Source organism: Prenolepis imparis, unplaced genomic scaffold, assembly GCF_030444845.1.
Source record: "Prenolepis imparis isolate NDT839.2.m4 unplaced genomic scaffold, iyPreImpa1.0 SCAF_14, whole genome shotgun sequence".
Taxonomy (NCBI): Eukaryota; Metazoa; Arthropoda; class Insecta; order Hymenoptera; family Formicidae; genus Prenolepis; species Prenolepis imparis.
In genome coordinates this window covers 7,122,705-7,138,822 of record NW_028141172.1, presented here as the reverse complement: position 1 = coordinate 7,138,822, position 16,118 = coordinate 7,122,705, and the positions used below count along the sequence as shown (strand labels likewise).

General features: G+C 33.2%; 1 protein-coding gene across 1 annotated transcript in view; it reads left to right on the top strand.

The window, feature by feature from the left end:
* Positions 1-16,118, top strand: part of Irsp53 (Insulin receptor substrate 53 kDa) — a 110,831-nt gene that overhangs the window by 78,294 nt on the left and 16,419 nt on the right. The window contains exons 5-8 of the mRNA XM_083054362.1: positions 8,274-8,335; positions 14,902-14,973; positions 15,083-15,286; positions 15,477-15,668. Of these exons, the coding sequence (XP_082910488.1) occupies positions 8,274-8,335; positions 14,902-14,973; positions 15,083-15,286; positions 15,477-15,668 (530 nt within the window). The remainder of the gene's footprint in view (positions 1-8,273; positions 8,336-14,901; positions 14,974-15,082; positions 15,287-15,476; positions 15,669-16,118) is intronic.

The following is a 16,118-nucleotide window of genomic DNA, read 5'->3' as shown; positions in this document are numbered from 1 at the left end:
GAAGTGGTTGCATTTCCTCAACCTTAACTGATTCGAGCATCTCGTTCTGCAGAATTTAACGAGAGGACGGAAGAGCGAGAAAGAGTGAAAGAGAGAGAGAGAAGAGAAAGAAAAGGAATGAAACCCCCGAGGCGGAAGGAAGGGATTCCGGATGGGGTTAGGTTAGGTTAGGTTAGGACAACATTCTGACCCGGCCCAGCAAGAAAGGCCAAGACAAACAGTTTTCAGCTGGCTCGGTCGTCTCGAACTAATTAACGTGGGATTTCGCCGTCGCGTGATCGAATTACATTACCGGCGGATTATTACCGGTTAAGGGACATTGTGTTAGATAATTTTGATGAGAGTTCGATGGGCGAAGCGAATAACGATTCGAAATTACAATGAACCTATTAAAGATTTCATGAAGTAAAATAATTAAAGCTTCGATATCCTAAAAGAGTCAAAGATGAAAAAAAATCTAAATTTTTTTCAAAAAAGTATTTTATAAAATTCTTTAATTTCTTTAGAATACTCTCATTTTTTTCTCAAATCACTTCTTTCTTTTTTTTAATCTTTATGTATCGTGTCGTTGAAACATTTTTATTTAAATTCCATTTTTTTGTGTGTTCTTGAATCATTAAATATATTTTACTCTTTGTGCCTCACGTCGATAAAATTTATTTTAGAACACGTTGTATTCTTTTTACAATATTCCGCCATTTTGCAGCAGTAATGTCGTATCACGTGAACGGAAGCGGACGGGGAAATTATGGCGCACTTCCGAATAGGCGAAATTTATTGCCTGCATATAGACGGCCATAAGCGCGTTACGATCGTGAAGTATTTCAGAAACTAGTTCCGCCGGAAATGACGTTCGAATCCAATTTTTCTAAATCAAATGAATATTACCGCAAAACGTTTTGAGATATTCACAAATTCTCGATACATTTTGAATATAATTTAACTTTTGAATATATAATAAATATATAATACTCGAATATTGAATATATAATGTGTGTGTGAATTTCTATTTATAAATATTATTCAATGTGTGAATCGCGAAGAGAATTTTTTTTATTTATTGACTGAACAAAATGTAACAATTAATATTTTACACCTTAGGAACAATTAAGCGACATCATATTTTAACATGAAGTTGATAACTAATTTACCAAAAAAAATTATTTTTTTTTCATTATTTTAAACCAGACAATGTGTTTCTTATAGATTTTTGGATGTTGAAAATGATATCGTAAGCCAATTTTCATTAGCACAGGTTACTAGTTAGGTTTTCGAAATAATAGGTTTAATATGCAAAAAGTAAGATATTGAAAGAAAAATTTATTTTAAAGAGGATGAACAATACATTCATGATATTTGATCAGACTTTTCAGATAACGTTAACTTTTTTACAAAAAAATCTCAAATATCGCAAAAAAGCTATTTTTGACACATTAAATCTGAATTATTTTGAAAATCTGACGTGCTAGTGAAATTTAGTTTGTGACACCGTTTTCAGCACCCAAAAATCTATAAGAAACACTTTGTCTAGTTTAAAATAATTTGTGACTATAAACTAGTGTAATTTACAAATATGCTTGTCAATTAATTAGACAATTATTTTATAATTATTATATAATTGATGTCAACATTTAACGCTAAAAATCAAAATATTGAGTCTCTATATACGCGGAGAAGTTAAAATTAAACTTGCTTCAACACTCCGAGTTTCCGTAACTTGGATTCAATCGACGCACCGGGATGATAAATTATCGAATCGTGCCGTTTTGCAGGAATAAGCGGATTTGCATAAATCGATGCAAATCACAAATAACGTACAACATTCTATTTGTAAATGGGTGGAATCGAGACGCGTGTGGAATAATAAGATTCCGTTGTCGTTTTAACTCTTTTTTTTACGCGTTAACATTGCTATCGTTAATTATCAACATACGCCATACGATAATCCGGTTCCATTTAATCCGCTTTTAATCGTAATACGCGACATGCTTTTAATCGTAATACGCGACATGCTTTTAATCGTAATACGAGATATGCGTTAAATACCGGTTTGTTATTATTTCGAAAATTTATCGACCGCAAGATGGAAAGACTTTAGTTGCACATACAATTAATAACAAACATTGTTTAACGCAATTGATAAACAAACTGGTGTAAAATGCCGAAAAGAGACCGGCAATTAAGCGGCACAATTCAATCGCCGCGCGTAATAATCGAAAGTTAATTAATTTCATTATCTCAGTTACACCCTCGTTTCCATCAATTAGCTGCTCCATGCCAACAAAACCGCGAATAATAATAATGTTCGAAGCAAATATCACAGAAGTATATAGTTCTGTCAAATCAAACATTCTTCTATTTTCACAATTATCTATTATCTCTGATTTTGGTAAATTCTCTGATTAATTCATCGATCGATTAATAATTGAAATATAACTGAATTATTGTCATTGAGCTTAATTATTATTTTTATAATTAAATCATTTAATACATTTTAAAAATCTAATAATTTAAATAATTATTTTAATTATTGTTTATTATTATTGAATCTCGCATATAATTGGAATAAAATATTAATAGTAAACTTTATACGTTTTTTAATCGTAAATTGGTAATTATAAAATGAAAATTTAACTTTAAACATACACATACGAGTGTCTACATTCTTTTTTATAAAAAATTTTAGTAATTTATTTAAAGCACATATAGTTGTCTAATGATTTCGACAGTTTCGAGTGTAATACTTTCGAGAGAATCGAATTTGTAAATCGGCCTTTTCGTAAATCGACCGAAAAAATATTGTCTATTTGTAAATCCGACTCGATAAGCCTGTCGAAATCGAAAACAACTTCTGTTTACATTCCGTCGAATCAATATTAGCATCCGCAACTCCGAAACGAATCCCTGCAAAATTGTACATTCCGTTTGACTCGACGCGACTGAACCTAACCTAACTTAACCTCCGACGATTTGTATTTTGTATGCTGCTTATTACACTCTCTCATCCCCACCGCGTGGTTTTTAGCGTTTTAAATGCGTCCAAATGTACCATCGACGTAGGGGAGAACTTTGTTTGGGGTAGAGGGATTAATGAGAGACCGTAATAAGCCCGGATTTTTCAACAGTACGAGGATTTAAAGAGAACCGCAAATTTAAAATTTTGCGGATTAAAACTTGGGAAAAATTTGAAAATGCTGAGGGTTATTTTTCGTTATTAAAATTCGGAATTCTCGGACGTTTCAAAGTCTTGAATCTATAGAAATATCATAAGACGATCATTAATATCATCAAAAACCTATATAATAACATCACGACGATAGATAAAAGGATATTATAATATGTAACCAATTTTTCGCAAGCTTTAAAATAAAAAAAAAGTTATACGTTTTTTTATTTATTTCTTCTTATAGAAGAATTATTACTTTTCCAGTTGTATCACCAGTTATACTAGAAGATATTCAGCATATAACAGTAACTAACTAATAGTTTTTGATAAATTGATAGTTTTAAAACTAGCAGCTTTAATGACCTCATAATATAATAGTATTTTAAGAATTTTCTTTTCTATTCCGAATGAATATTTAAAAGCACCTCTATGAAGAGCGACGTCTAACGGCGTCTTCGTTTTGAAAAGACTTTCGCACATTCTCGTATGTATATATGTATATACTTACACACACCCTTCTATACGAGAAAGGAAGCTTTGCAGCTTCCGTAGTATTCCAAGCGTTGCTGGCTCCCGTTTACACTTGTAACGCGAAGCTTCCCATTGTGTAACAAGAGAGAAATTTCGCACGACAAGCATACGCGAGTCCCGTTTTGCCCTATCATAGTCGGTTGGATGCATTAACGCTGAGATTGAAGAGCGGCGAAAGGGGCTCGGCCTCCCCTACACGTCGTTTCATATCGAACGGGGTTGTAAATGGTTCACCTTAATGCGATCGCGTTACATGACAAGAGAACTCTCGTTGAGATGTTCTTCGGTTACTATCTAAGATGCATATCATATTATCTTACTATCTTCAATTACTCAAGCTTCCTACATTATCAAAATCCTTATTCTAGTTTGATGCCAATCTGCGGTAACAATGTGGACGAGATATACCGGGTATTGAATAAATTTCGAATATTTTTATTTTCAGAATTGGAGATAAAATTCCTCTAAAAAACAAGGGAGACTATTTGCCTTAATTTCTAATAATTAGTGTTTTAGTAAAATTTTTTTTCTCTTTTTTTCTCCTTTTCTCGTACAATAATGAGAAAATTCTGAAAAAATATAAGAACGTATTTTTCTTGTTTTTAAATTTTTTATACAAACCTTATTTATTTACTTTTTGCAAGTTTTTTTTATCTAAAAAGGACATTCAGCAGTCTTTTATAATAATTTAATGGAAATAAAAGAAATATAATATTTCCCTAACAAAGAGTCTCTCTCTCTCTAGTAACAATTTTGCTTATTTCTTTGCTTTCCTTTATGCAAATTCTTCAGTTATCTCATCACGATATTTGAATGCCGTGTATTTTCTATCGCGAGATGCGCGTTGTTTGGCATCTCGTGTCGCAGGGGGTTGGGGGATATACATAGATAGGTATACGGCGAGATGTAACGAGGCGTAACTACGCTTGGGGGCTTTAGGCTTTTCCTCCCCCTCCTTCTCCTCCAACCCATAAGCGTGCGGCTTCGGCTAATGCTCGTCGCGTAGAGGTTTAAGCAGAAACAACGGATCCACGGCAGGCGCGGAAAATCCGCCGAGGGGATAGTCGATGGGTGAAGTCACGCGGAAAAGCCTCGAACAGCTTCGACGTGATATACTCCCATACGGGATCGTAGAGTGATTTTTTTTTTAATTCATAACGAAAATATCTCTATGATATACATTTCATAAAAATTAGAGTAATGATAAAGTCAGATATATAAATAGTGTTCATAAATTGTATTTTTTAGGTTAGGGTTAGATTAGATACCCCATACAACACTGTATAGAGACATTATTAGGAACGTATAACTGTAACATTTTATGAGAATAAATGTTTAGCAACATTGCAAGAATATTATAAAAAATAGTATTTGCAGTAATCGTTACTTCCTTTATTTGCCGCTATATGCGATGCGCGATTCGCTATGTATCTCGTATTTAAGTTTTAATTATTATATAAAGTTATAGTGAAATTGGTTATAAGATTTAATAAAGATATCATACCTGTTTTTATACCAATTTAGTTTTCTTGATTCAATCCAAACATAGGGAATTCAGATATATTAAAGTACTGGACTGATTGTTCAGAAATCGGACAAATAAATTACTTGTTAGGTCAGGTTAGGTTAGGTTATGGTAAGGTTACGTTACTTGAGAATGATATTTACGAATCTACGAATTTGAGAATCCCCCCGTGCCGTAAAAATCCGAAAAATTCTATGACTTTCAAAGACTTATCGAGATTGAATGAATTTCAAAGACTTATCGAGATTCCGAGAAGAGATTTTTTCTACTCTTTGAAACCTATGAAAAATTTTTCGAATCTGCGGCACACTGAAAATCCGTGGATTCGACATTCATATTCCGCAGATCCCGGGCGCAAATGTGTAAAGCTTTTCCGCGGCGATATTTTCTTGCGGGACTACCCTATATATCTGGACACAACGTACGTATATAAACGGGAACTTCCCCAGGCTCGGAGTTTCTCGCGTGGCGGAGGATTACGATATTGTATGGTTGATATACGACAGGCGCGCCCTTTGTCTACCGTTGTCTACTATCTTTAGCCTTTCATTTAAGAACCAGGTAACAGGTAATAGCTGTCACTGCAGCTGCACGTGACCCCATCGTTCGTTTCCGTCCACCGAAGGCAAAGTGGAAAAGATAGGGGAATTCTACCTCGCGCAGATACTGAAATTCCACCGGACAACATCGGCTATCAAAAATTTATGCTTTCCGAGATCATCGGGTTTTTAAACAAATGCGAAATTCAGAGTAGGAAGATCGGTGGGAAATGGAAATTTCTGGAATGGCTCAATTTCCCTCGAGAGGGAATTATTTATATTGTGAAAATTTATTATTATATTATTATATTATATATTATATTTATTATTGTTAGGGTCAGGTTAGGTTAGGTTTCAAGTGAACTTTAACAGAGTATTATTAATAAAATATAAAAAATTGATTGGTTGAGACCTAAAATCTATTGCTTCGAAACTCGCGAGTTGGGATACGATCTTTGTATGTCAGCTATTTGAAGGAACGCGCGAAAAACGCATATAAAAATGGCGTTTCCGCGCTCGTATTTCTGAACAACGGCAGGCGTAATATACGTTCAAATGACTAATACATCCGCCGAAAGTACATATATTCGAGATGTCGGGTTCTCGTTCGATAAAATGTAAAACTCGCGGCACACGCGGGAGTAAAAATCGCGCTTCGCGAGAGAGAGAGAGAGAGAGAGAGAGAGAGAGAGAAATAGAGGAGAAATATACAAGATATAATGGTAGTTCTCGACAGTATCCACCGTCACGTGCGTTATCGCGTAGGCGATATTTGTCGCACGTGACCTAGGAGCCGTAGTCGTCGTCTCGCCAATATCTTTTCACGCTACATCAAGGCGCGGGCTCTTTCCGTAACGGTGGAAATCATGCAAACGTATGGAAAATTCATACGCGTTAAAAAAAGCGATATATTTCTTTTTTTATCTGTATAAGAAAGGAACCATGTAAAAATACGAGAAGGAAATATATTATTTAACATAGAATATTTAATATATATATACAAAATGTTTCTAAATAAGTGTAAAAAATTTTAGGACATGATTCTTTGTCAAAAATTAAGTTTTTCATATAAACATCTACTCCTTTTTATATTCTTTTCTAAGGATACATTCCTCCAAAGGAAGAAGTGAAAATTGGGTTTTTAATTTTTTTCTCAAATTTTTTGGACAAGTTAAAAATATGAAATTTGGTGGATATTTTCCACTAGTAAGAAGGATATTTATTAATATTTAAAAAATTTTTCCCGTATCGCGCGTTATAAGGGGATGAAACTAACAACCCGTATTCAATTTTTTATCAGAACTTTTTAACGGACCGGATGTGATCATCTAAAAACATGCGTTAGAAAGTTTGATACCTTTAGAAACTTTTTTTATTTCTTTTATTTTTTTCGTAAAATCAATTTTCAAGAAAAAAAATAAAAATATAATTTTCCTCCCTCTTTGGAGAAGTGTAACTCCTTAGGGAAGGATATAGGAGCATATCTTTATATGAAAAATTCCCCTTAATTTTCGACAAAGAATCACCTCCTAAAATTTTTCACACTTATTTAGAAACACTCTGTATATACATATATATTATGTATACATATATTATTACCAGACATCTTGTATACATATGTATATGTATAATATATTTTTTACATAAAATGTTCTATGTGATTAAAAGTTATTTATAATAGGTTTAATAATTTTATAGAAATACGTTTTATAAGACTTTTTTATATAGATTATATAAAGAATAAGTAAAGTATGAAATAAACGATGCACTTCAAATCCTATAGATTAAAGCCGCTTAAAAAATTTAAACCAATTAGACTTTGTAAATAAGAACATATTCACACAATTACGATTATTGTGATTTTTTTGCAAAATACAGATAAAGTTTTACAACTTCCCTTTCTATAACATTAATTTACGATAAATATCTACGATAAATATCTTGTACATACATATACTTAATTACTACTCAGATTCAATCTACTCTTTAAGCAGTTCGCGTACAGATGTACACGTGACTTGGCGCAAGACATTACTATATGTCTCTTAATATGCAATTTTTTAATTGTTTTTTAAGTATTTGCTTTCATCGATCTTCGTCCAAGTTCATGCCAACATCTCGTTCAGGAGAAGCAAAGAGAGAAATCAATTTGAACGGAGGATTGAAAGAGAGAAGCGAGAAACGTGTTTCCATGGGAAAAGTTTCCCCTCTCCGTAAAAACTTTGTTTTTTGTGGCGAGCTTTCCGCGAGCTTTCGGCAGGAAAGTCACTCGAGGCGGGCAACCGCAGGCACCGTAACGTGCCGCTTTAAGCTATCATGGTCTCTCGCCCCGCTTACCCTCGTTCACCACTTTTACTCCCTTGCCCTCCCTCGCTCCATGCTGGATTAAAGTATCGGCGACGCCAAACCGCGTCTGAATAATTCAGGACGAAAGTTTCGGTCGTTCGATCCCGCGAGAGGAGTCCTAAGAGAACGATCGAGGACTGATCGAGGCCTGCTTTTTATGTTGCAGGTTTCGCGCTGATGAGAATCGTCGAGGTATACAAGGAGATCCAGGATCAGGAGATGAATATCGTAAGTATATGTATATTAATAGAGAATGATAAGAATATAGAAAGACATTTTTTAAATAAGATATTTTTTATTATAAATATAGAGTTTAATATTATATGATATATATATATATATATATATATACACACACACACATATATATATTATATATACAGATTTTATTTTAAAAAATATGCCCTATTTTAAAATATATTTAAATATACATATAAAAAGTTTAATTATTTAAATATATAATTAAAACTATTTAAATATATAAAAAATTGATCATCTTGAATTTTAACTAACAATAAGGTAATTTTTTAAGATCATTTGAAGTTCAATTTAATATTTTTAAATGGAATTATCCTAATTTTTTATATAAATTGATTTCTCGTAATATTTGGCATAAAAAGTTATAAGAGTAGGATAACCCGATAAAAGAACGAATAATTGTTGAGATATTTTATATTTTAGATCGACATAATTTTACATAAACTATGAAATATCTCATAAAATATTTATTTTTCGATTATCTTACCCCAATACTTTTATAATACACAAAAGAATAAGAGGAATCAATTGGTATAATGGAAATTCATAGTTGTTAAAAAAAAAACGTAATTTGCAACTAGCAGAAATATTTTTGTTAAAAGATGCCTATAACAAGAAAAATTCGATTCGTATTTTATTTTTATTCTAAACATCTTTTTAGTAGAATTAAGATTTTAGTCTTATGTCTCTTATTACAATATAGTAATTTAAACAATATTTTTATTTATCGCGATTTTCTCTTTATACAATTTTATTGCGATCGAATAATATTTCACGACATTTCGTAATGCAGCTAAGAGGAGGCGCATTGTGCGTCTGCCTCTCTCATTTTTTCCGTCTGTCTTTCACCCTGGCGCCGTCCATTTCCGGGGATTACGTCAGACAGTCGCGTCTGCCAAGATTCGTAAAGATGTCCTTTTCGCCATCGTGCCAAGCCTATGTATTGGAAGCATCTCGCATCTCTTTGTTTATCTATATAGAGTAGATCGCAAAAAACGTATTACGATCAAGAGGGAAAAGTAATTCCTTGGGAAAAAATAAATCGAAAATATCAAATAAAACTTTTTTGTACGAAGCTTTGATTTCGAAAAAATTAACTTCATATAAATTGGAAAATTAATAACATATTTGCGCTCGTTAAAGTTTCAATGATCTTTAATATGTTATTAATTTTTAAAATTTTGAAGTTAATTTTTTTTTCAAAGCATATGAAAAAATTTTAGTTTACATTCTCAATTTATTTTTGCATGAGAATTCATTCTTTTTTTGATTATATATTTTCAGTCCATCTTGTATTCACAAAGGATAAATTGAGTTTTTATAATTATATTTTACATATTGCTCCAGAATATAATTAGTTAAATGAAAAAAATCAGATAAAGAGTAATTAATAAAATTTATAAGAAATAAATAATAGTTTATAACAATATAATAAATAATAATCATTAATCAAGCCACACGGTAGCGTCGTAAAGTATACATATACATTATTAATTATAAATTTAATACAGTTTAAAACGTAATAATATATAATATATAGGGTATCTGATGTTACTATTTTCTACCGTTAATCTATTATTTTTTATAACAACCTGAGAAAATATTATTATTTTCTTGCAGAAAAAAATGTAAACTTTCCTTCTTTCTTCCTTTGTCTCTCTCTGTTCTCTCATTGTCAATCTTACGACATCCTATAGAACGATATACGGAAGTCCGCGAGAATCCCTTTGATCCTGCGACTCGCCTTCGCTTGGCTCAGGGGCGACATTATACCCCCGCAGGCGTTTCGTTTGAGCTCGTAGAATCTCGTTGCGACCATAACGACATGTAGTTATTACGACTTTCCAGCCCCAGCCCTCCCTCGGACATCTCTCGTCGTTGCATTTTGTAATTTCATTCCGAGGGGCCGCGACCTCTCTTCGCAAAAATATTTTTCCAGCGACCTAACATAATATAACCTTACTCTAACCTAACCTAACCTAATCCTAGCTTTACTTTAATCTTCATCTAATCCGAAACTAGGAACGCTTCTTTCCCGCTATGGCAATTAAGTAACATTAAGTTTACTGTAGCTTTTTTCCGCCGAAGCACAGGCAAGACTTAATTAGCTCTTTTCACTATGATATGTTTGCGATTTGCAATTACCATATGGAACATTAAGTTAATGAAGATACACCCGCATATGTGCATATAGTTAGAAAATACACACAATTATATCTCATTTAAGTAAATTTATATAATAATAAATTTTATAAAAAATGTATAATAGATTAATATATATAATAATAATAACGTTTATTTTGATCCCCTTGGGGTTACAAGATCCTTTTGCAAGATGAGAATCCGAACAACTTTACAATATCTCTTTGATTTAACCTAATAAACCTAGCCTAGCCATAAGCGACCTTATTATCTATAATCCTTTCCTTCCTCTCTCCCATCTCCCCTTCTTCCTCATCCTCCTTTTTTCTCCTTAACCGCCTTCTCCTCCTCCCACAATCTTTTTTCAAAAACCGATTAAGAGGCATATGGGGTGTTTAGGATCGAACCGGGTTCGAACTTGGGACCTTTCGTCTATCAGTCCACGACTTCTACGCGAGGCCACATGTCACCTCTGCTAAATTTATATAATTAATTGCTCTGTTACATAAAGTAAATAATTTATTTTTTATTGGGTGGGGGGAGGAATTTCGCGCGTAAAAGGTCATTGACCTTTGAATCCTCGAAGAATTTTCAAAGAAACAAACAAGAGCAAAGCGCTGCGTCACGATCCGCCGATGAAAAACGTACTCCAGACAAAGATTATCTCGAGCTCGCGTTCGGAAGAAGCAAACGGAAGAAGTGTTACGCGCGGAAAAAGAGGAACGAGTGCCAAGTCCACACGGTGGGGTAGAGGAGACTATATGGAGTGGAACTCACGTAGCTTGCATTACTTTGCAGCTTTTTGGCGGGCGTGTACCTTCTTGAACGATCGATAATTTCACGAAATTCACGAGACTTTCTCGTTAACTTTTGTAAATTATAAATTTACTATCGAGCCATTTCCAAAGTCTCTTTCCCTCCTTTCTGAAATTATATAGATATTTTAATTATTATGTTGCAAATGTCATTCAATTGTTAAATTAATTAAAAAATTTTTATATGTATTTCTTTTTATATTAAAAAATACTAATAAATAAAAAAGAACGTTATTTTTTGTCAAATTTATATAAATATATATTAAAAAATTATTTAATTTTAATTTTTTCCAAAATAATTAATTTTTTATGCTTTTTTTTATGTAACAAATATTAATAAATAAGAAATAATGAACAAATTTTCTATTAATTTATATATCTATTATTTTTTGAGAACTTGAAAACAAAATTATCTAATTATAATTCTTTTAGATAATAGTGCCTATGATACGTATATTATCGAACTTTGAGCCTTTTTGGAACAAAAATGGCTCATAGGATTGACTTGTGACAATGGTAACTTTTGATCAGCATCACTTGAAATACAAAATGGCAAAGTTTCAGCCAATTTTACCGATAGCCATTTTCCATAAGGTTTGTGCGGGGTCCTTTATATGATTTCTTAAGAAAAAAACTTTATTGATCTTTGTTTTCTTCAAAATTCTAAGATTAATTGTATTATAAAGTTTTAAAATACAAATTACTCTCTCTAAAATTTACAATTATTTATTTCTTTGTAACATTACAAACAGAAATCGTAAACCAACATTTCTAATACTCTGGCTGTATTGATTTTCTGATATGCGGTCGCGCGACCAGAAGTCGGTGCTGCGGAAAAACGCGCTATAATAATAATAATTATCAGTCGATGAAGCGAGGCAAAGCAAACCGAACTGAAGTGAGCGGAAAAAGACGCTCGTTCGCTCGCTCGCGAACCCAACATGGCGACGACATAGCCATTCACAATCAGATATATAAAGAGCGCTGAATTTCCCAATAAAAATAGGCGACGTTTCTCTAAAAGCTCGCGGATTAAATTCACGATGCGTAGAGATTCGTGTATTCCGCGAGCAGCGGCAAAACGGGTAGGGGGGGGGAGGAAGAGGAGGGAGGAAAAAACAGATAAAAAAGTTGGATATCTCCCTCCCCCTCTCCTCTTTCTCTCTTGCCACGTATCGCCGCCATAGCAACCAGAACGGTTGCAATCCGCCTACCTTTGAGCAACGTACAAAAAGCGAGGCAAAGAGTGCTTGAACTGTAAAACAAACAATTTGTTCGCGAACATGTGGGGGGAAGTTGTGAGAGGAGAAACGGCATGATAGGGTAACCCTCGAAGAAACGCCGATGGAGAAGGGTCGCGTTGAGATGGGGCATTTCGTGAAAAGGTTAATATACGTTGATGCATCCAAGTGGCTGGCAAACATGAGATATATGTATTATTATCGCGGTTGGAAAATCATACCATCGCAGACGTTTCGGCCGGATGTTTGACCGGATGTAGAGGATAACGATTTGATTGCGGATGAAGATTTAAGGGATGGTCGAACTCTCGAACGGCTTCGTTCCCGAGCTGAATCCAATTTTCGAGTCGAGATCTCCGGAAAGAGAAAGAGAGAAAGAAACCGAACAAGATTTCTTGATCAAATAGAGAGACCAAGCTGACGAAAGTCAAAATGTCGAATTCACCAAATGCGGGATCTTCGAGTTTTGGAAATAAAGTTGATGTTGATTTGGAAATTTGATTTTATTATTTTTATTTATATGTATATACAGGGTGATTCTAAATAAGTGTAAAAATTTTTGAAAATAATTCTTTGTCGAAAATTAAGGGAGGTCTTTTATATACTTCTATTTCTCTCCCTGAAGAGTTACACTTCTCCCCAAAAAGAAGTGAAAATTAGATATTTATTATTAAAAAATGTTTTATTTTTTTCCAACGTTTACTATAGTTTTGTTTTGCTTGCTTTTTTTACTCTAAAATTTAACTTGTCGTAAGTTTCTAAAGGACTCAACCTTTCTAATAAAAATAAATCGCATATTTTCAAATAATCACATTCCGGTCAGTTAAAAAGTTCTAATAAAAAATTGAATTAGGGGTTGCTAGTTTTATCTTCTTATAAAGATACAGGAGGATTTAAAAAATATTAATAAATATCCTTTTTTAGTAGAAAAATATCCATAAAATTTCATTCTTTTACTTTCCCAAAATTTAGAGAAAAAGAAATAAAAAATCTAATTTTTGCCTCCTCTTTTGTAGGAGTGATTCTCCTCAGGGAAGGATATAGGAGTATATATTTACCTGAAAGACCCTTAATTTCTCTTAATTTTTATCTCCTAAAATTTTTCGCACTTATTTAGAATTGCCCTATATATAGTTGGCTCTATATGTTGTGTGTATATTTTTTCTTTAATTCTTTATCTCGAATTTCACGCGTCGCTTTTTAGTGTTCTTTCTTACCACTCTCTCTCCGGATACTAATAAAAAAGAATAAAGAGCATCTTTGTCGTCGTTATGGCGTTTTCCGTCGAGGTACATTCAACCAGAGACTACTTCTTACGAGTATAAATTAAGTCTGGCTCGGGAAAGAGAAGAGACTCGTAAAACGCCTAGAACTCACGTAGAGCGAACTTGAGACATGGTGCGGAAATAAAGAAACATCACTCTCTTAATCTTCTCTTTCATCAGCCCAGTAGAAAGCGCTATTTTTATCGTTCTTGCTTTCAAAATGTTGAAAAAAAAGTTTAAACGTCTCTTTATTACGTTTTCTCTGTTTTTTTAGTCGTAATCATTTTCTTCATAATTATACTTAAAATTACTTTAGATATTATACAAGGTATCCCAAAAGTCCTGCAACAGTCAAGTATCTCTAAAACAAAGGTTTTTGGAAAAAAATGTTCCAAATAAAAGTTGTAGGGCTTTAAATAGTAATGTTAGTGTGATTATAATAAATAGCATTGTTAAGGCCATGTAAAATTTACTTCGAAATTTTTTAATCAAAATATTTTTGATTGCACATTCTTGTAGCTTATCTCGAGAGCTTTTCAAAACACTATAATAAAGTCTTTTTTCATTCAGTGTTTTTCGAATTATAATTGAGTTTTACAGTATTTTGACATAAAATACAAAATATCTTGTAAAATATTTAGTTTTTGATAATCTTACTTTAATACATGCATAAAATAATTAAACAAATCAATTGGTGTAAAGAAAACGCATAGTTATTTTTAAGAAAATGTATACAATTTGCAACATATTTTCGAGATATTTAACTGTTGCAGGACTTTTGAGAAACTCTGTATATTCTTATTGTACTCCATCTTAATCTTTTATTTTTTAATTCAAATTGCAATCTTTACATACTTTATTTCTGATAATGTAGACTTGAAATAACCTTCAAAACCTAAATATTTACTGAAAAATTAATACCATCCTCTTTTAAACGTTACAATTTTCATTCGAAATATTATTTTCTAAATTCTTAATTACTGATGAGATATCTATAGTTGCAAAAAGAATGAAATAGATTATTATCTATATATTATGTAACAACAATTTCCTTATTATCCTTTACATTTCAGCTAAAAGCATTCTACGTGGATCTGCTGGTGCCACTGGAGACCAACCTGGAGAAGGACACGAAAGTCGTTCAGGTAAGTAAACCGCCTCGAAACTGATCCCCGGAAGGGACATTACTCGTCCCCGAGTCCCCGAGACTTCTGGTGACAATGAATAATGCAACGCCGGGGGATGGACTTTCAGAGCGAGCAGAAGAAGTTTCTGCAGCAGCACAAGACCAGATCCGAGACCTACAGCAAGGCGGCCGCGACCATGAAGAAGCAAAGAAAGAAGTCTAGAGCCGCCAATAAGAGCGGTCTCGCCATGGACAAGGAGCTGAAGAACATGCAGATCCTCGAAGAGGAGAAGACCAAGCTCGATGCCTTCTGCGAGCAGAGCCTGAAGAATGTAAGCAAATAACGAGTGACTATATAAAGATTATCACTCTTCTATCGAGAATTATCAAAAGAAATCTCCGTATTGTTACACACAGACTATACATAAATATATTAGAACGAGGTTGCTAAGGTGATGGATTATACCGATGAGATTCATTAACGGAGTGAGTCCATTAACACTACCGACGTTCTTTTCACAGGCGATGACTCAGGAGAGACGACGATACGGTTTCGTGTTGGAGCGACAATGCTCCTTGGCAAAGCACTATGCGAGTTTTCATGAGGTTGCACTGGCCGCGCTTCATCCCTCGGTTGATAAATGGCGCGAGGTTGCCGCCACCAGGGAATATTTGCCCCAGTCGGTGGAGGACATGTTCGCTTCCAGACTCAGGGTAAATTCGTGGACCTAGTTGATCCTGTAAATCTCTCGTAATGATTCACACCTGGATCCGAATTGTTTCGAGCGCGAAGATCTATTCTCTCGTATGCAATTTGGCATTTAATTACACTATTTAACATAATTACATTATTTAACATTTAATTAAAATTAGATGAGGTAAAATTATGTATCAAATATTCATAGGATAGTCTTGTTTCCAATTTATCTAGATGAAAGATAAAATAAAGCTTTTTATCTAACTTCACTAAAAGTAATGGCTTCATATTATCTTTTTCTAAATATAAAAGCATATATATCTTTACCTTTAACCTAGAGTAAAGAAATAAGTACAAAATGAAATATATAAACTATCTAATCTATAACCTAATTATAAATGTAATATTTTGAAGAAGATAGGTTATATAAATTGGATAGAAATAAAGGAAGAGAGAGAGAATTCTTC